Raw genomic sequence first — 21,764 nt, 5'->3', positions numbered from 1 at the left:
TGTTGCATTTTCCAAGTGGCAGTACATAAAAATGTGTTACATTAGCACAGTTACGTATTTACAAAACGTGAAGTGTAGCATTCTGTGAACAGATGTTTGGCTACCACCAGACTGGTGGATCTGTTTAAGCAGCACTTTTGCAAACATCAGAAGTGACTGTTCTGACACTCTGCTTCAATCCATGAGGGGAGCATCTGAAATTACCTCATGTATTTACATGACCTTATTTCAGCTCTTCATGCTATAAATTAGGTCAGGAATCCCAACTGCAGTGGGTTAAGTTTCTACATCATAATATATCAACACAAAAGGTAATCTCCAGGGCTGTTTTCTTCACCAGCAGGGAAGAAAAGACAGTAATTCTCAATTATGTGGCACCAGTGGAGAGGCAAAATGTACGGTTCTGGGAAAATGGTTAGCAATATATATTTTCACTGTAATAAAGACTGTGCTGGCATAGTTAGCGGTTTTCTGCCAATGTGTACAGTTATTTGAAATATGACTCTGACTTAAGAAGAATGGAAAAGCTCTGCTTGGTCTCTGGTGGAAGAGATGACATTTCCTAATGTGTTAAATCATGCATATCACGCATTTGAAAGCAGTGGATTAAACGAATACTTATGAATGATGTCTTATCTCTTTCCTGTGAACTCATCATTCAAACTCTGTCTTATCTGTTTATGAATTACATAAACCATGAACCCCAGCTGCCTTGTATAAATTATAATAAAACAGATAGGATAATACCAACAAAGTGTAAGTGAGGCCTGGGCTCCTGCTGCAAAATTTGGAACTAGATCAAGGTTCCCAGAACTCTCAGAAGGTTTTAAACTCCAGTATTTTGATTTGGCCTATTAGAGACGCATTTGCAGTCTCTAATGAGAGAGCCTGAACTGGCCTGAGAGCATCAAAGACAAAATGGACCATCTTTCCCCAAGGGATTAATCTAGATTGGGCTGCCAGTGACACAGATGAGAAGTGTGGACCAAAACCATTTTGGGCCTGTGACCTGTGCTACCTATGCGTGGAGCATCACCATTGAATTTAACTCTGTCTGCGTTACTGCACGCTCATAGGAACTAAACTGTTTTCTCCTTGATCCAATGTTAGCTGCAATTAACTACAGCATAATGCAATGTGTTATTCCATTTTGCAGCAACAACCCAGCTCACAGATACTACCTGGCAACCGACCCCGTGACGGGAGATTTGTACGTTTCCGACACAAACACCCGCAGGATTTATCGGCCCAAGTCGCTCACCGGTGCGAAAGACCTCACCAAAAATGTTGAGGTTGTAGGAGGAACGGGGGAGCAGTGCCTGCCGTTTGATGAGGCAAGGTGTGGTGATGGAGGCAAGGCGGTGGAGGCAACTCTCATGAGCCCTAAAGGTAAAAAAGGTTCTCCCTCTGTAACATTCAGAATAATACAGAAGTTCAGAGCTGGGGGCATGATCATGTTTAATTACTGAATTCAATAGTTGGCTCAAAATTGGGGGTTTGAGTAATTTTTTTTTTACAAGTAGAAAGTCTATAGAGGAAGAGAGCTACAGGGGACTGATTTTTTTGAAATCAATTAGGGTTGATTCTTTAGGAAGTATTTGGCTTGAGTGGTTATTGAGCATTTTTAAACACTCAATAAGAGCATTTAGATTATGTGTTTGGCAGGCAGCAGTGAATATCTAAAATGAGCATTGCCTTTGGTTCCATTTATTCTATGTTTAAAGTTAACTTAAAAGCTAGTCCCTTCCCAACGCACAAAAGCAAATGAACGGCAAATGCAATCAACATTAGTAGATTTCATGCTGAATACTGGTTTGTCATGCAAAATATATTAACAGGCTGTATTACTACCTACTGCCTGAGACCAGATTTTCTGCCTGCAATTTCCACTAGATACGTTCTAGCCATACCCTTAGTTGTGGATAATGTATTCACTGGTAGTGCAACAAAAAAAACCCCTAATTTTTATTTGCTTCACTGAAGGAATAGCAATAGACAAGAATGGGTTAATCTACTTTGTTGATGGGACCATGATCAGAAAAGTGGATCAGAATGGAATAATATCGACTTTGCTTGGCTCCAATGACCTTACTTCAGCACGACCTCTAACCTGTGATACCAGCATGCACATCAGCCAGGTACTTTTTAGTTGCTGCTAATTTGGAAAGCTGAGCTGGTGATAGAAACTGAGATGTAGCTTTCACGCCCCTTAAAATAAAACTGGGTGGAGTATGATGGATTTAACAGCAGGTTTGGGGGAGAAAGCAACCTGTTCTACAGGCGTGAATTGCACTGTTTTCTCTTAGCTATAAACACTGCTGTATTCAATTTTTCTGCCCATAAAGTTCAGTTTGGTTTAGAACAGCAAAACTATCAACAGGAAACATTAAGCCTAGTAGTAAATACTGGGAGAATGGCATGTCTCTTAGAACTATCTTGGCATGTTGATGTTTTCTGAATTGCTTGCATCCTTAGCCTACTAGAGTGGATGAAAGGATTTACACAAAACCCCTGTATTTTTCTATTTGTCTTAAAAACTTGTGTAGGTAAGAAGGGACATGTCAGCAGTGGTATGTTCCAAAAATGGAGTACAGTGTTTCATAATCTGGAAGGTAGTACGTTATTTTTGCTACTACAAGAATAAAATATTAATACTGTTGACAAGCATTTAGACATTGATACCTGCCTCTATAGTTATTTATGCATTTGTGGTACAGAAATTTGGAGGGCAAAATCAGCCTGTATTATAATTTCAATGCAACTGGCTTTCTTTTCACTAAAGTGGATGCCTGAAAACTTGTCTCCCTGAAAACTTTAGTTTGCTGCATGTATTCATGCAAGTTCTTCAGTTGTGATTGCTTATAGCAGATGGAGAATATCCTTACAGCAGCGTCTAAAACTGAAGGTTAATTAATTAATTTAATCCGCACTGGTTAACTGTTTAACAAAACACTTCTGTTTGTTTAGGTTCGTCTGGAATGGCCTACAGATTTAGCTATCAACCCAATGGATAACTCCATTTATGTTTTGGATAACAACGTGGTTCTGCAGATCACTGAAAACCGTCAGGTTCGCATTGCTGCAGGGAGGCCGATGCACTGCCAGGTGCCCGGGGTGGAGTACACGGTGGGCAAACACGCCGTCCAGACCACGCTGGAGTCGGCCACCGCCATCGCCGTGTCCTACAGCGGCGTGCTTTACATTACAGAAACTGACGAGAAAAAGATAAATAGGATAAGACAGGTCACAACTGATGGAGAGATCTCTTTAGTTGCTGGAATACCCTCGGAGTGTGATTGCAAAAATGATGTGAACTGTGACTGTTACCAAAATGGAGATGGCTATGCTAAAGATGCCAAACTTAATGCCCCTTCCTCCTTAGCTGTGTCTCCAGATGGCACCCTGTATATTGCTGACCTGGGAAACATTAGGATACGGGCTGTGTCAAAGAACAAACCCTTAATGAATTCAATGAACTTTTATGAAGTTGCTTCTCCAACTGACCAAGAGCTGTATATCTTTGATGTCAATGGTACTCACCAGTACACTGTGAGTTTAGTCACCGGAGACTACCTGTACAATTTCAGCTACAGTAATGACAATGACATTACCGCGGTAACGGACAGCAACGGGAATACTCTTCGGATCAGGCGGGATCCCAACCGAATGCCAGTAAGAGTGGTCTCTCCTGATAACCAAGTCATCTGGCTGACCATAGGCACCAATGGGTGTTTGAAAAGCATGACTGCACAAGGGCAGGAGCTGGTCTTATTTACCTACCATGGCAACAGTGGACTTCTGGCAACTAAAAGCGATGAGACTGGATGGACCACTTTTTTTGAGTAAGTGCATAAAGTCAGATGCCTTATAGTTTCATTGAGTTCTACAGGACCATTTGAAATTTTTCTGGGTGAAGTAACTGTAAAGTTGACCCTTGACAGCAAAAAGCACAGAAAGATACTTTTAATTTCCCATGCTGTCTTCCTGTGTCTTATTTGTCTGACTTCTGAACACTGGGTCTGAATAATTTTGAATTCATTATTTTGAACTTCAGTTTTATATATTGAAATAATAGTGAGACAACATTTCACTCTTGTCAAGAAATTTGTAACTCAGACAACCATGGGTTTGTAGATTTGCATCAAAAACCAGATTTTCATCCCACTTGCTCATTAGATTGACATTCTTCTGCTGCAAATACTGACAAGAAATTTGTCTTTGCTGCTCTTCTTTTTTTTTTTTCTTTTTTTTTTTTTTTTAAGCAAAAGCATTTCTTCATGGTCTTTTGCCCAAAAATAACATCTGGGTGGGTAGTAAAAGGTTGTGTTTCACTGAGTGGAGGGTATGCAGGAAGGATCTCTTGGACAGCACAGCAGGCTTTCACACAGGTGGACCCAGTTGGAGGAAGCTGAGAAAAGAAATGTGGGCCATGGGGGAAGTGTCATTCCTGTAGGAATAAACTGAAAACACAGAAACCACCAGCACCATGTCATGTACATGTGCAAGCACAACAGCAAGAGGTATTACTGGAACAGTAGGACTTGTAATTTTACCAACCTCAGAAAAAATCTTTTCAGTGAATTGCTTTAGCCTGTGTTACACTCATTAAGTCATCAATGCCTGTTCATAACAGACAGATTAGCAAAGCATTTTACAGAATCCTCAATTATATTGACTAAGGAAGATCATGGCAATTTACAGATAAACTAGTAGAACCAGAGAATTCACATACAGACTTTATCAGCAACTTCATCTCCACATGATCTGAACTGCCAATTGAATACGCTAAGCAAAACATAACAAAAATGCAGCTTAAAACAGAAATCATTACTTCAAAAAAGGTCAATGTGGAATTAGCACAGATTTTTTTTCAGTTGTCTCTGCCAGCTGGAAAAGTATGTGTATTCTTAACTCACATGAAAGACATTATGAGGCTGGGTAAGAAGGTATGTATGAAGGAGTGGAAGATGTAGTTTAGTGTGATAAGTAAAACTGTTAAGAGGCCTCTAGTTGAACTATCCAGGATTACAAAGGGCATCATGAAAATTCAGTAAGTCCCTCTTCTTTTTATTTCCTCCTCTTCTTTTCTCGTATCTTTATGATGAAATGCAGTAGCAACTGCTGCCAAGGTCAGGGCTTAAAAAAAAGCTTTCAATTCAACACATATGATAAAGAAAATAAAGTGCCAGTGTCAGGCAGTGGCAGCAAAGCCAAACATCTGTGTTCTGAGATAACTTCATATTTCTGTCAGTGTACATTTGGCTGAGGCAGTGTGCAGGAGGACTCTGAGCACCTGTATCTACTCTCCAGCCTTTACAGATGCCCATCAGAGACAGAAGAGCAGCAGGTGCTGCTTCACTGCATATTGTGTCCTGAAGTGGAGACAGGGCTAGAAATGCTGATCCCTGACAAAGACAGCAGGTGGGATGGTACTGCTGCCAGTTTTAAGGTATTCTTACAATAATCTGTAAATTGGCAGGGCTTTGGTAGCGGGCACCTTCCCAAAGCATTAGCACACATCTGTAATATTTAATTGGGCTTTGGTGCATCCGCTGTGTATCTTTTTAGGTCCTGCCAAGAGGACACAGAAGCACAGCAAGGGTACACAGAGGAATGAGAAAGTGTTTGATTGGCAGGGCAGGTGTTCTCCTTCTCTTGAGTTAGCCCTGTCCTGTATGCTGAGAGACCAAAGCACAGCTTTAGGTGGGCTGGGAATAGCCATTCATTTCCACAGGCAGTAAAGTCAGCGTTGAGCTGTGACAGGCACAGCCACTTGTTTCCAGTAGGCAAGTTGGGCAAGACAGTCAGTTTGGGGACAGTACAGAAATGAAGGCATCTATCTGCTGGGTACAGCAGGCGCTTTTAATCATGCTGGCATTCATAGTGGCTAATTGAGGACCTAGAGTTTTAATCAGGGCAGTAATTTCTCACCATGTTGGCTGTAGTTTCTGTGTAACCTACTGTGGTGTCCTGCAGTAGCTGGCAGCTCCTGAATGCATCTTAATGGTGTCTGCAAAAAAATTGGATATCATATTCACTATTCAATGGGTGATAGGTCTGTAGTTTCCATCATAGGGAGAATTTAAGGTACTGTGTGTCATGAAGTGCACAGCTGTTTCCTGAGTCTGTAAATAGCCGTCTTTCACACCTGATCTGCTTTCATGCAGACTTTCTGGTCTGAGTTAGGTTATGTCCAGCTGACTTACAGAGAGCCCAAAGGGCAGGCTATTCCCCTCAGTAACTATTAGTATTATTTCCAAGCTGCTGCTTAAGCACTTCCTAAACAATTACCTCCCACCAATGTGTCGCTAGAATTCCCAAGCTGAAGTAATTATAGAAAAAGCTAGGCAATTTCACTCTCCCAAATTTGCAAGTGTATGAGGCTTTTGCAGAAGCAAAGATATTTATCTCCTCCCTGTAGCCATGGTGAAGCAGTAATCTGTTTAATTGCAACAAGGAAGATTCCGATCAGACATTTGGAGGAACTTCACGGTGAAGGTTTTGGAGCCCTGGAGCAGACAACAATGATAGTGACCCCTTGCCCTTCATAGACTGTCTTTAAAAACAGAACAGACATCTTTCAGGACCAATGCAGGAAGAACAGATCCTGCCCTGGGGTAGAGGTTGGACTGCATGACCTCTCAAGGTCCCTTCCAGTAATGTTTTCTATGATGCTCAGTACAAGTTAAAACCAAAAATAAAAAAAACTGTACTGATTATGTAAAGCCACAGGGAATAAGGGGCAGGAGGAAGGCACTGTGTTATTTTTCTTGCCAAAACAGCATTCTTAAAAATATCCATCAGTCATGATAGCTGCTTGCTTCTTTTGAACATAAAATCCCCATGCCCCAAATCTATGTCTGTATATTTCCCTTTTGAAGGAAAAAATAATTGTGAACACAACTCTTTTGCCATTTTTTATTATAAGATCAAGTATTATTGTGATTTTTTGGTGCTCATGATTACTAACATTAAATCTGACTACGCTGAACTTTGGGAGGTTTCTGCTACTATTGCCAAAAGAGATGGAGCCCGTGAATTATCACAGGGGTTTGTGGGGGCGTGACATGATGTACAAGGGTGTATCTCTCTCAGCTTCTGCATATTGATGTTTGTGGGTAGTATGGGGCTAAAACATTACCAGGTGAAATGTTTTCTGTTGAAAAAAATGAAGCCTTGTTAAAATGGAAAGATATCCCTCAAACATCGAGTGAGGAATAAGAAATTCTGAAAAGAAATCATTCTGGATTCGTAGCATAATATTTCAACTTCACTGCTGAATGCATTTTCTTTTAATATCACAGTTAATTTATGTATTTTATTTACTGTGTTACTCAGATTCTCAAAATATTTTGAGAAAAGGATAGAATTTATATTCCGTGGTGAATCCAGACTTCCTTCCCACTCACAGCTAAAAATGTTCCACTGTTTGAATGTCCAATGGACCAGAAATGCCTTTTGTCAACTAGTTTTGAGTATAGCCAGGTTTTTTCACCTTTTGATTGTCACAAATCTGTTTAAGTGGCTGAAGATACACAAAGGAAGAATACTGTGACTTCAGTAATAAAAAGTTCAGCCTTAGGAGCAACTCAGGAATGGCTTGGTTAACTATTCTCCTGTGCAAGTCTGGTTGTATACGTGGAGCATGGATCCAAATAACTTATTTCAGCTGAGTTCTCAGTGGTTTGAAAGCAGGTTTATGAAAATGATTCAATCTTTCTTTTTTCCTCTTGGACTTTTCAGTACAAAGGGGAAATATTTGCAAAAACATTGCATCCCAAAAATTGGCAATCACTGCTCTGGCACATACTAAAGCATTTGGTCTTGTTTCTTTTAATGGCTTTTTTCCACAATTTAAATCACACTAATATCAGATCCAGAAGAAATATACTTTTTATTTATTTTAGCCTGGACACTAGTTAATCTATAGTTTATTTTATTTAGTCTCTTCTTTCCCTAAAGAAGGGAAGGACTAACACACAAGAAATGGGGTTTTTGGGGGGTTTTTTTGTTTGTTTTTACAGTGAAATTGTAAGTACTAGCTTGAATTACTTAGGATATCATATAATCTGTTTTCTTTGTTTCTTTGTTGTGGGATTTTTAAAAATCTTTATGGCAAAATGGATTTGTAAATTTCTGTTTTGCTAAGGGTTATAGTGTACTGATCAAAACTGATACCTTATATTTTAGGAATGTGTACTTTTTTTAAAGCACTGTTGCTCAAATTCATAGTAACTGTTACCTGTTTTCAGAGGTCCAAAAACTTGCTGAATAAAAATGGTGTTAACAGAGCATTTACAGAAATTATTGAAAATGCATGCATACTGAAAAACTAATGGAGCCATATGAAGCTAAATGCTGCCCAGATTAGGTTTTATAATGAAATTATAGTATTAAACAAGGTATAAAAGTAATCAGCCTAATCAAATTTTCGCACAAAATTCTGAGCTATCTGAGCTGAAAACTATTAACTATAACTGCGTATTATGTGTGCATAATATGAACATTTAAACAGATAAATCTTAAAAGTTAAACTAATTATCTGCATATTAGCATTTTGGAAGTGACACTTCCTAGCTAGCCTGTATGGCATTATTTCTATGCAGCAGTTTCCATTCTGACTTTACATACAGATAGCTAAGCCAGGTGCACAAAAAGAATATTTTCTCTTGACTTAGGTTTTGAAATACCAGAAGCAAATGCCTAAGAAGCCTTTGTGCAATTGCTCAGCCATGCCAACCTGTGGCTGCTTTGTGGTCCTTGGGTTGCATGAGGAGCTGGCAGAGGCTGCTGTGCCAGGGCGAATCCCCCCAGGACAGGCTGCCCGGGCAGGGCTGCGGTGTGTGTGAGCACGGGAGCGCTCGGCACCGTGCCCGTCTCTCACAGACACGGAGAGCTGCCCTTCAGCTGCTCTGGAACAGATCCTGCTCAGCCCAGTGTTGGGCGTTTGGGATCTGTCCCTGAGCAGTCACAGCCTGCAGGGTGCTTCTGCAGGCTCCTCGGTAAAAATACAACTGTTTCTTCCCCTCTCAAGCTCTTCTGGAAGGTTTAGGCTGCTTATGATCACCTTAGACATGAAGTAATCCCAGTAGCCACCGTTCCTTATCTCTTTTCAGCTTTCTTTCATTTTTCTTCCTCTTCTTTAAGAAGCGGTATCAGCAGGCACAGATCTGATCCAGATCTCTGGATCCTTCTCTCTGGAAATCCACAGCCTTTCTTCCATTACTCCATTTTGCTCTCCAGACCTCCTACTACGTTTCCTTACTTTCTTACCTTGTCTCTTGCTCCTTTCCACATCCCCCATTATTTCCCTAAGGTGTGTTTGACTTTTCTGCTTTTTCCTTTCCCAGCAGTGAATTTTTTTGCAGTCCCCTCTTGTATCTCTTGACAGTCCATCCAGTGTTTCCCCTGATACTTCATGCCCTGAGCTCATTTGTCTTCTCCTTCCCCTCCTCTCTCCCCCACTCAATCCTTGTCTTCAAGGCAGTGCAACAGGAAGCAAAGAGAGTGACATTAGCAAGCACAGTTCTTACAAGTTTACTTTGCTCCCACAGTTAAATCAACGAGCTTTCCAGCTATTCTGGAAAGGTGGTGAAATCATGCAGAATGTGAAATCCTTACAGTAATGTATGGACTCTAGAGAATTGCAAGCAAAAATCTATTTTCACTATATGCTGCAGAGTTTGCATATTGTACTTTTATTAGCAATGCATTCAGTGCTGTGGTTTCCCTAAAACTCTGTGATACAGAGTCAGATATTGCCTCTGGCTTGGACTTGTTTAGTTTCCCCAAATACCAGGCACATCATCTGTAACTGTCAACAGTTGGCAACAGAGAATAGAGTGTTTTGCAGTTTTTCTTTTGCTTCATCTTAATGCATTGCCTGTGGAGTCTGACTTGGAAATAGTGAAATTTGGCTATGGAAAAGTCTATGGAACTTATGCTGAAATGCAAGTATTTAATTTGCTCAGATTGAAATGATACCCTAATAGGAGTGTCAGTTCACTTGCACTTTTACTGTATATTAAGAGGTTCAAAATCCAGTTTTCATAATTACTGTTTCTGTACCATTTCAGGTAACATTTGTGAGGGGTTATTTTCCTGTAATATTTGTGTTTCTATTTGTGTTCATTTTTCTATCACATTTATACTTCAGTACTATGAGTATCTAAAAATGCCTGGGGTTCTTGTTACTTTCAGTTTTGGGTCTTTCATTCTAATTTGATTCTGCTTTCTTAGAAATACCAGAACTTTTACAAAATTGTAATCTGTATTTTTTTATCACTACTAAACAACACTATCTGAATGTCCTTGGTATCATAGTGCTTTTTAGGTATTTTTATCCGTTTACTATCAACAACCTCTGGTATCTTCTGCTTTTACTGCTGCTGCTTCTTGCTTTATCAGTGTAAAATGTAGTGGCTATAAAATAATTAACCATGTTCATTCAAGCACTTTCGTTTAGCCAATTATCATGTTCTTGCATTGACTTCTATGGAATCACATGAGCCCTTGATTGCAAACTGTGACATACAAGTGCAATGTCTTTAATCTTCCCATACTATATATACTCAAGCAACAAAAAACATATTCTCTTCATTCTTAATTGTTTCCAAACTGTCTTTTTGGGAATATTTTTGAGATAGCCAGTCCTTGCATAAGTGCCTCTGTATCCGCATTGTCTGGCACAATGCAGCATGCAATACAGATATTTCTCTCTTACGGCATGTTTGCTTCTCCTCCTCTCAGTAAGACACAAATTGAAGATCTAGTAGCCATAACCCTCTCTCACATCTGCACGTAGACCCATGGAGGCAAGGCTGGCCAGAAGGCAATTAAAACTCTTCCTCTCTATTCAAACAAGCTAAGTATGCCCCCTACCCAAAGAGAACTTGTAGGGAAAAATATCAAGCTGACATATTTAATTTGGAGGGTTTTTTAACTTTACACTGAATGCATCAACGCTACACAAGTATGTAACTGTGTTGCATGCAACATGCAATTTCTGAGAGGAACTCAGTGATGGCTGTGCTTGCTGACAGGACTTAGCATGTGTCTTCTTAAGATAAATCATTCAATACATTTTTTAAATTTCTATCTTCAGCTTTAAAGAATAGAGGTTATGTCTCACAGTTTCCTAAACCAGAAGTGTCACTCAGCTTTACAGTAGCTGTCATAATACATTATATTATTTAGTCTTATAAGACTTGTGCTAACATTGGGGCACAAACTTGCTGTTTCAAACTCATCCTGCTTAATAAAAAACATCCATGTTAAAAATAATCCATTAATATATAACATTAGATAGGAGTTTCAAATTTTTTAGAGAACTGCAGTGTGTCCCCATATTGCCCTGATAGCAGTAGTATGTCTCATCTAATAGACATTTACCCATTTCTTCATTCTTGAATGTTGCTGTTTCTTCTCCTTAGAACTAGGCTCTGTTATAAAAGCAGACCTGAGAAACCATTGAATACATAATAACATCAATATCAGAATGCTGAAGACACATAGCAATATTATTATATGTTACATGTACAAAAAAGAAAGAATTGCTTTGATTTCTGTCAAGAAAGCAGGTGATGTCTCTGGTTTCAGAAAGCACTTAGAAGTAAGGATAGTACCGCAAAATAAACAGTTTTGTTTGTATTAATGAAATAAATGTCCTGCACTGTCAATCCAGTCAGCTCTGCCCAGGCACCTGAAAGTATCTGTCTCACTTCTCGTTTATGAAGGACTTCACAATACCATTTGTTTAGTTATTGACATGTTAACAATCTTGTTCCATGTTAGTTTTCTTTGTCAAACAAAAGTGAGGGAGGCTAGAGTCAAGCCAGCTCACCCTCCTTCACACTCACTTGGCAGGGAACCTGGTGTGGTGAGGGTGGAAGGACAGCTCAGGACCACATGTGAGAAGGCTAATCTCTGTTTTCAGTCATGCTGTATTCAAACATATCTTCAAGCCCCATCAAGGGATTTGGTCTTCCTTGCTGTCAGCTTGCCAGACTGATCAGCTCTCAAGGAAGCCTACAAGGGAAATGCATTTTAAAGCCTTACCTTTGGAGGCCCCTCCCAAGAAGGGAAAGTCTCTCACTTCTGAAGCCTGCATTAATTGGGTGTGACTTGTACTCTGAAGGAGTAAGGTTGTTATTCTAAATTACCCACAAAATCTGAATTTAGCAATTACTGTTTATTATCTTAGTATTTCACTGCTCTAAAAGAAAAGAAAGTACACTCATATAATTTTGTTTTCCTGTTACTAAATTTGCTTTTCAAACATTATGTAATTTAATAAGTTCATTTGCCCACATATTGTGACACTGTAAAAACAGCTTTGTGGAGTTTTTAACCTTTCAAAATAAAAATTAAATTAAATTAAATTAAATCCCCACCCTACCACCAAATAAGAATTACAGGGGGGAAAGCAACATTACAGCTTATTCTGTGAACAAAATGACTGGCCAAACAGACCAGCCTTATGTCGTTTTTTCACCAAAGGCCTGTACACTCAGCTCTGACAGTGTAAGCAGACCTTACAACAAGGAACAATATGTCACACAAAGTATATATACACCAACATGTCTCTTAGTTGAAAGGCCATACTCTGGTATTTATATCCACAAGGCACACCGTTTATTCGTGCAGCAATAGATGAGCTAAAAAGGTGGGGGAGGTGACACACAGACAAGGCAGCAGCCCCAAGGAGCCCTGAGGTTAGGGGAGCTGCCCACTGGCATACCCTAGCAAACCCAGAATCCTTCCTCTGTGCATCCCACAGGGCTCAGGGGCAGTGAATTCCCATTACAGGGAAGTTGAAAAGTGAGGGATGAGTGCTGAGGTCTTGTAGATAACAGCCTAGCTACTGTATTTAGTCTCATAAGAATGAGACTAAATAGACAGTTATGGCTGTCTCATAAGAATGAGACTCCTTGAATTGCTCCGGAATTGGCTGCACTCAGTTGGAAAGAGTGTGAGCTGCTGAGGCACACTCCCAGCCCTGGGAAGCTGCTTCATCCCTGACAATGCCTCTCATGTAAGCCACACTGCCTACACCCCACTGCTCCCAGTGCCCCCCTTCCCCTGGCGCATCCCCCGGAGCTGTGCTTCCTGCTCTTCGGAAAGCAGTGCCTTCATTAGCGCTGCTCGTTTCTGCAGGTTTGTGTGCATGTCAGATATATGAGTTGTGAGAGACTCCTTGGTTTCGTGGCTCCTTATGAGAGTATACATGGCAGGTGTTTGCTGCAGCAGTCGGCACAGCATGGAGGACTGCTGTACCATACAGCAGTGAGTGAGAAGTTCACCGGTATTCTGGCAAAAAGTAAAGCATCCCCAGCATGGTAAATTCATGTATTGCTTCTTTCTCCACAAAACACCACTCCCCCAAAATACCTGGTTCCAAATACCTGGAAGTCATTTTCGACTGGGCTGTGAAAGTGGTCAATCTTACATGGCACAAGCACTGAACTCAAGCTTGTTTGTCTGGTTGTGCAATGAAGTGGAAAATGAGCATCAAAACCTTCTCCGTATGGAAGTGAATGAGCTATCATGGGAAAAGGTGTTGATTCATTCCTTTGAGCTCCATTTCCAACAGACACATTTCCTGCAGTGATTCTTGTTTAGAGTGTGCCTGTTGTTTTGCAGATGAGTTATGGCTGTCAAGAAAGGCCTATTTAAGTGAATTGTTCACGTCTGGTGTGCTGAATGTCGGTTTACAAAAAAAGACTGAAAGCTGTCCTTTTAACAATATGACAAAATAGACACACCAAATAAAAAGCCTCAAGAGCTGCAGTTATAAAAAGAGAAGGTGAAAAGAGAAATTGCCAATCACTTTCCAGCTGAGGAAATCTCTTCATTAAACCTGAACTAAAAAATTCGTCCTGACCACGTTGCTAAGATAAAAGACCATTACCTGAATTATTTAACCAGCTGTGCAAACAGTTTTATAAGACTTCCCCAGATGAAAACAGAGTAAAGACCCTTCCCTATGGAAAAGCCATCAGATGAAGGCACAGGAAAAGCTTGAGTTGTCTGATGGTTGGACAGGACAGATAAATGTAGCTGATACTAACACTTTTAATGACCTTCTAACTTCTGTGGTTTTGTGTGTTTGCATTTTCTGCCTAGATTCCATTGAAAAACAAGTAGGCATGTAAATTTCTGTCCAGAATTGGGAATCTGGCTGTAGTTTAATTTAACTTTTTCCTAGAATCACTCCTGGACCTATTTTCTGAAATTCCTATTTATCCACTTTTTTTCTCAGAGCTAGGGACAACAGAAGGGAAAAGGAAAATAAAAAGGGACAGGTGAAAGGAAAAAGGAGAGGGAGAGGGGAAAGGAATAAAGCAGGAAATAAAGAGAAAAGAAAGGAAAATATTTTTTCATATATTTAGAATTCTGTAAAATTGGAAAGAATATTGATTTTTTTTTTTCATAAAATCATAGAATATTCTGAGTTGGAAGGGACTCACAAGGATCATCAACATCCAGCTCCCAGCCCCGGCCCTGCACAGAACAGCCCCAAGAATCACACCATGTGTCTGAGAGTGTTGTGCAAACAATTCCTTAATTCTGTCAGGTTTGGTGCTGTGACCACTTCCCTGGGGAGCCTGTTCCAGTGCCTGACCATTGTCTAGATGAAGAACCTTTTCCAATATAAGCCATATCCAACATAAACCTCCACTGACACAGTTTCATGCCATTCCCTCGAGTCCCATCATGGTCACCACAGAAAAGAGATCGGTCCCTGACCCTGCACTTTCCCTCACAAGGATGTTGAAGACCACAATGAGGTCTCCCCTCAGTCTCCTCCAGGATGAACAGACCTGGAGTGACCTCAGCTCTTCTCATGCAGCTTCCCCTCAAGGTCCTTCTCCATCCTCGTGGCCCTCCCTTGGATGCTCTCGAATAGCTTTATATCTTTCTTACATTGTGGTGCCCAAAACTGCCCTGAGCACTCGAGGTGAGGCTGCCCCAGTGCAGAGCAGAGCAGGGCAATGCCCTCCCTTGCCTGGCTGGTGATTCTGTGCCTGATGCACCCCAGGACATAGTTGACCCTCCTGGCTGCATTTTTTCTCATGCTTAATAATATTCCAGATAAGAAAAAAAGAAAAATTTTATCACTTCTTAGATAATAATAAAATAATTTTTTTAAATCTACTCGTCATAATTTACAGGCTACTGATATATATCAAATTGTCATTTGCTTTCTTCTTGTTAAGAAGAAGCAGATAGTTTTTATAGTTTTTGTTAAGCAAAACAAAATATTAGGAAGACATACCACCATATTTATTGTTTGGGGTTAAAAAAAAATTGCTATATTTTCAAAGGAAGCCATAGTTAAATATTTCAGGTTTTCCAGTATAATTGTAGTGTGAATTCACAAGCAAGCTGCTAAACCTTTTTAGATACAAATACAAATGTGTTGTGTGGTAATAAAGGAATATGTGCGGGTTATATATGAGCAGTTATGGATCCACTGAAGTGTCTATTTCAATCTGACTAAATAAGAAATGAAAAAAAAAAGAAAAGGGACAAATAATTTCTATCCATGCATCTTCATATTATTTTCACCTTTTTTATTCTTAGCAGGCTCATTCAGTCTCTCTTCAGACATATCAAAAGCAAAAATCCATATCAAAATGAGGAAAGCAATGTAAAAATTGAGTAAAAGAAAAAATGCAAAATTCATTACATTCAAGTTGAAAGTTTTTTTATTTCTTTCTACAACCCACATAATGGTTAAAGGTGGCCAAAACTAGAGCTTCCAGTAACTTGCCATGCCCAATTTGAAACCAGCAGGGGACAGGAGAGCTCGCTACAGGTGAAGAAATGCTAATAAAAGTGATGGTATATGAACTGTGGGCTTCTTTCCTTTTGATTGGCAAAATAACAATTTTGTACTGGTTGAGCATGCAGTGAAAGTGCTACTAGAGTGGCTTTTCTTTGCCGTCATTTTCCAATTTTGAATTCACTTTCATTTGGGAGGGACTAAACCTGCAGTGTGCTACGGAGGCTGAATACAAGTGAAAGAACGTATTTGGAAACCAAAATTCTGTCATGTTAAAGACAACACTCTTCTATGTAAATGTGGCTTAAATGGCCTTGACAAGCCAAGGGAGACATTTCATTGCCAGGTTGGGACAGATTTTTCAGCATGTTGTCAACATGGTATGCACCTAAAAAATCAACACATTGCACCCCTGAATATCAACCTTGAACCTTCTGTTCTCACCTGCCAAGAAGCGGCACTCAGGTATAGAAGGCTTCCCATTAATAGTTTGAAATAAGTAGGGTAATGTTCCATAAATTTTTTAGCCACTCTTGGTAATCTGAGATGCAGAGAAAATACCTAATGTGAGTTGAGTGAAAGTATAACAGTACTTTTCTACTGTCAAAATTATACATGTCTATATTATGAAATGTATTCATGCTTCATTTCTCTATTACACTATCCCAACTAATAGTATAATCAGTAACCAGTCTTAAATACTTAATATGCATTTGGACTGCATATTAACTGTCTTGTTATCTGAAACGTGCTGGAACTGCTGCGCTTACTCTTCAACCTGACATGTTTACAACAGAAAAAAAAATATCACAGAGTTTATTTTGTTGAGGGATTGTGCTGCAGAAGTCTGGGGAAAAACAGTATCAGTCATAAATTAGCAATTGGCTTTAGGTGCAGCCTTTACTATACACTTCATTTCTACAGCTCCCTATTCTACATTGAAATAACTTCTGATATAAAACATTAATAATGCTCTTCATGTTGGGGTTGAGCTAAATGTGCTACAGACTAAGATAAAATACACTTGAGAAACAAGTCAAAAATAAAGAAAGTAGGACATTTCCATCTGTGGCAAGGCTTACCAGGAAGTTATTACTGCAAAGTGAAGTGTCCTACATAGCCTAGAACAGAAAATGGTCTGGGAAGGCATGTAATTAAAACTGAAGGAGATGAGCAATGGAAGAGAGACTTCCAGCAGGTGAAGAGCAAAAGGTCAAGAATCTGGGAAGCTGATAATCATTATCTCCAAGAAATTCTCACTGCTGAAGTGGAAAACTATCTGGCAGTGGCAGCTCATCCTAAGGAAGAAAAAGGATTTGATCTAAGGGGAACTTCAGCTGGCGGTGGTGGCAGCTGCCCCCACTGCTGCCTTCATAGTTATTGACCAAATATGAAGATTGTTGCGTTAATGCCAACAAAAGTGAGCTGAGCGGATTAATGCGCACAAGGTCACGTCCAGGGAGCAAGTTTCTGGTTTAGATTCTTGAAAAGTTTATGTGAGACTCACTCTTCAGGAATTGAAGAGGTTGGTGGAACAGCTTTGCTGTGGAGCCTGGCAAAAGAGAAAGATCAGAGGGCTCCATGGTAACACATGTGTCTGAGCTTGTGTTTGGATGAAAAGATCAAAGAGGCTGTGAAATGCCAAATATAGGCACTCGCCCTCTAGACTTCAGATCTCATTCCTTCTAGGGCAATTTCAATATTAGAACACTAGGCAGATAAAAAGAAATCGCTCAGTCTAAAACTGACAATCTTGGATGAATAAATTCACCTTGGCAGCAGAATGCAAGGATATTTGAATGTAGTAAGAAAAATGGCTTCAGAATGCCCAAAGGTGTGAGTGATGTTGCTATGGTGTGCATTGATAAGGCTTTGATTGTGGGCAAGAAGATAGCAAGTATAAAGTAAGTTTAGTATTCAATGTACAGTGAACAAAATGAAGGACACACATAGCAATCTGTCAGCAAATGGAATATGTAATGAATTGTAGAAAGGCCTATTTCCCCTTTTTCTTTTTGTTCCTGGCTATAAAAGTATGAGAAATCCTATTCTTACCTTTCACATCTCAGTCGCATTTTCCTCTTGCACTAGGATGCCTGAACCAAGCAATCATGGCTTTTAAGATTCTTTCAGCTTTAAAGTCATGTTTTTAAGAACGTTAATGTGTAACATGATTTCTTGCTGGTCTTTGAACTCTTCCCCCACTGTAATATTAACTGCTTATCTCAGGCTCATGATGTGCCTTCCCATATTTGTGAAAGATGAGACCAGTTCAAGAACTTTAGGCACAGTCAAAAAATAATAATGTGGAAGCGGGAATGCATAAAAGAAGCATAGCACAGTTCAGTGCTGTGTACTGCACTAAAGCCACACACTGCACTGAATACTACTGATGTGTAGCATTTTCCAGCTCAGGTGGTATACTGAGAAATATGGTAATTAGTTTCTCACAGATACTGTGATTAAAAGGGCAAAAATTTCTTACAGGGAAATCTTACCATCTGTGGCTTTAGTAAGCATTGTTTGAAATGAAGACCAGCACTTGACTACTGTAATCAACAGATAGAAGTAATTCCCAACAATGTAATTTGGTACCATTTTCAAACATAAAGCAGAAAATAGAAAAGGACACTAATTGGGCAATATATGCTCCCCAGAGAGTTGGAAAGGGAAGTAGTGCATGAAAATAAAATAAGTTCTTGGAACTGAGGCATGAGACTGAAGGTCATGAATAGGCTAGCAGTCACATTCATGCTCAAGGAACTTAAGTATGTTTGTTTTGGTCTCCTGCATAAATGGAATATCTGAGCTTGCCAAGTCCAGTATGTGAAAAAGAACCACAATTAGGGACAGAAACACACTGGAAGAAACCCCATTATCTTGGAATGTACTTAACTTCAAAAAATAAGTTTTCTCACTTGACTTCCCTGGCTTGCAGTATGGTTTCTGATTTTTAAACATTCTTTTCTCTTTCCTGTTGCTAAGTGAAAGTCTTACATAAACAAAGGAAATCAACTGTGCTAAAAGGATGGAAATGACTGTATGCAAAAAGCTGTCAAATCTACAGAGCAAGCAAACTGGAAGAAAATATTTCTTAACTTAATCCTTTCAGTTACAGCAATGCTGTGCAGTACTCATGCTGTTCAGAGAAAGTCAGTGTTGTGGGTTACAGCTGTTAGGATTAATTCTCTCATTTTAAGAAAAAGAGTTTCTGTGGCCTCAGTGATATGCTTGGGGCTTTCGGGGGGCTTTTTTTGGTTTTGCTTTTCTTTTCCAGTAGGAGCAATTTTGATGATAAATATCAGCATGAAATGTCTAGCACACTGTGAGGACCTGCAGGGTCATGTTCGAGTTACTTTAAGAGACTAAGGCATTGTTCAGCTTCCCACTACATGGTCACAGGAGAGGGATGGAAAACTGAGAGCAAACAGGTCATAAGTGGGCATGAAATCATCCTTCGGATGCTTTTTTTCTCTCCGTTGCAGCTATGGGCAGGCTATACTTCAAAACAAGGAGCTTCAGCTGAACACCTAGGCTGACAAATCAAGACTCTAGCACTAGAAGAGCTCAAAGACAAGCTTTATGACAAGAAGCTCATGCAGTGCTTTACCTCTCCCTATACTGTGGTCAAAATGCATGTTTGGATTTGGATTTGTAAGCATGGTCTCTGGTCATGTACCAAGACCTACTTCAATTACAGAAATTCTATCTACCTATTCATATTAAATGGATATATAGCTGTGGGTTTAAATAAATGTCAGTAGAAACAGAAAAAAAAAAATCTCATGGTTTGTGTCACAATTCTCAAACTATGATCCACAGACAGGTAACAACTTAGAGATGCTAGCTGTTCTGGTTTCCAGCTACAAGCAGTTTAAGTAGATTAATTACCCTAGACTCTGCTCGTAGTAATCCCAGGGACATTAAGCACTCAGGAGTACAGGTGTTCTGCATACTCATTGAATAGGAAAGGCCCAAGAGACACTTTTAAGATACTCTTTTTTCAAAAATTTTGAGGGTTCCTACAGTAACAGCAAAATCTACTCCAGTAGGAGGGAGCAAGAACAGAATATTACAGAATTTAGTACCAATAAATATGCTTCCTTTGAAATGGTGAATTAGATGTGCAGCAGGATCTGGTCGCACTTCAAAGAATAATACGCAGGGCTGAAGATCCATCTGTTTGCTCTTGCTATCACCATTGAGGCTGCTGTATGTTAAGCAGTCTTTTGAGTACTTCAAAGCATGTTTGAAGTCTTTGCTATGCCTATCCCATGCACACAAAAAAAAGCAAAAGTGCCTTAACAATATGAGTAGCTGGTGGTTTTGTTCATTTTAGTTGTAAGTAAAAACAATTTGTTCCTGCTATATATCATTTCTGGACTTTTTTTTTTTTTAAGCTATGATAGCGAGGGCCGTCTAACAAATGTTACATTCCCAACTGGAGTCGTCACTAACCTTCATGGGGAAATGGAAAGGGCCATTACAGTGGACATTGAGTCATCCAGCAGAGAGGAAGATGTCAGCATCACTTCCAACTTATCATCGATCGATTCTTTCTATACCATGGTTCAAGGTACTGTAAACTATAGATTTCTCAGCAGATAGCAGCCTGAAAATTATTTTCTTGTGGTACAAGCTGCTCCAAATCGAAGTGAAACTTTAGGGGCATCGTGTCTGGACGAAGGGGTGATACATACACAGTTTTACACCTATGCAGAAACAACTGCTCAGGAAAAGCAGTAGTATTGCAACAAAAGTAGCATTAAGTAAGTTTTCTAACCAAATCAGTTTTGTAAGCAGCTATGGGAAGTAGAATACTTACTTGATATTAAAAAGGAATCTTGGAAAGAAGAGATGGATTGACAGGGAAATAGGTACAGAAATAGAATGAAGTGATATTTTAGCTTAAAAGTAACATGTAATATCCCAGCAACCACATACTTGCAAAAGTGAATAGTCATAGTATGCTTAGGATTAGGCCAAAAATGCCTAGTGAGACAGCAGAGAATGTGTTTTGTGCCAGTCCAAAGAATATACTATGAGGATGAGACTTTCTTAAGTGTTTTAAGAAACTTTGATGATAGGTCCTAAAGGCATTTTTGCTCCCCTGGGATACACTTATTCTTAACAACCTCACCCTGGCTCTTTATTACCATTGAGTCAGTTATGTGAAGTCAAGATGCACATATTGTATAGTGTCCAATACAAAGGCAGAGTCTTAATCCATGTAGGTAATCTGTAATTCTCTTTTTGGCCTTTTCAGATCAGTTAAGAAATAGCTACCAGATCGGGTATGATGGCTCACTGAGAATCCTGTACGCCAGCGGCCTGGACTCACACTACCAGACAGAGCCACATGTCTTGGCTGGCACTGCCAACCCAACCATGGCAAAGAGAAACATGACCCTGCCAGGGGAGAACGGGCAGAACCTGGTGGAGTGGCGATTCCGGAAAGAGCAGGCCCAAGGAAAAGTCAATGTCTTTGGCCGAAAGCTTAGGGTAAGCACACAAGCATGACTGGTATCTACTGCATTCTCATTAAGGAATGAGGAAATGTAAGTACATTCCTGTAGGTATTGCCATCCAGCAACCACAGAATATTCATTCTAGACAAGCTGACCATAGATCTGGAAGTACTTGTTTTTATTACTTCATTTATTGGCTATTTTATTTATTAATTGTCCTTTTCTGTGTGTCATGGTTCAACCCCAGGCAGCAGCCAAGCCCCACACAGCTGCTCACTTAGGCCCCCACCAGCAGGATCAGGGATAATTGGAACTGTAAAACCCAGAGAATTTGTGGGTTGAGACAGTTTAATAGGGAAAGCAAAAGCCACACACACAAACAAAGCAAAACAAGGAATTAATTCATTGCTTCCCATGGGCAGGCAGGTGTTCAGCCATCCCCAGGAGAGCAGGGCCCCATCACACATTAACAGTGACTTGGGGGGACAAAGCCATCACTCCAAACATCC

General features: G+C 39.9%; 1 protein-coding gene and 1 long non-coding RNA gene across 52 annotated transcripts in view; one reads left to right on the top strand and one right to left on the bottom strand.

Moving 5' to 3' along the window:
- The window catches only part of LOC119700588, a 28,493-nt gene extending 8,410 nt beyond the window's left edge, over nucleotides 1-20,083 (bottom strand). For 2 of the 5 annotated variants that reach the window (XR_005256819.1, XR_005256816.1), the window contains exons 1-2: nucleotides 5,932-12,872; nucleotides 1,182-1,383 (exon numbers count right to left, since the gene is read on the bottom strand). This is a non-coding gene — a long non-coding RNA (uncharacterized LOC119700588). Of the gene's footprint in view, nucleotides 1-1,181; nucleotides 1,408-5,931; nucleotides 12,873-17,842 lie in introns of those variants that run through there. The other 3 variants (XR_005256817.1, XR_005256820.1, XR_005256818.1) reach the window with 3 other exon arrangements.
- Nucleotides 1-21,764, top strand: part of TENM3 (teneurin transmembrane protein 3) — a 1,291,416-nt gene that overhangs the window by 1,253,368 nt on the left and 16,284 nt on the right. For all 47 annotated transcript variants that reach the window (XM_038135908.1, XM_038135903.1, XM_038135907.1 and 44 more), the window contains 5 exons: nucleotides 1,157-1,389; nucleotides 1,984-2,138; nucleotides 2,968-3,842; nucleotides 20,188-20,363; nucleotides 21,054-21,289. In XM_038135908.1, the coding sequence (XP_037991836.1) occupies nucleotides 1,157-1,389; nucleotides 1,984-2,138; nucleotides 2,968-3,842; nucleotides 20,188-20,363; nucleotides 21,054-21,289 (1,675 nt within the window). The remainder of the gene's footprint in view (nucleotides 1-1,156; nucleotides 1,390-1,983; nucleotides 2,139-2,967; nucleotides 3,843-20,187; nucleotides 20,364-21,053; nucleotides 21,290-21,764) is intronic.

The sequence above is a fragment of the Motacilla alba genome, chromosome 4 (genome assembly GCF_015832195.1).
Source record: "Motacilla alba alba isolate MOTALB_02 chromosome 4, Motacilla_alba_V1.0_pri, whole genome shotgun sequence".
NCBI lineage: Eukaryota > Metazoa > Chordata > Aves > Passeriformes > Motacillidae > Motacilla > Motacilla alba.
Note: the sequence above shows the minus strand (reverse complement) of the source record. Positions and strands in the feature narration are given on the sequence as shown.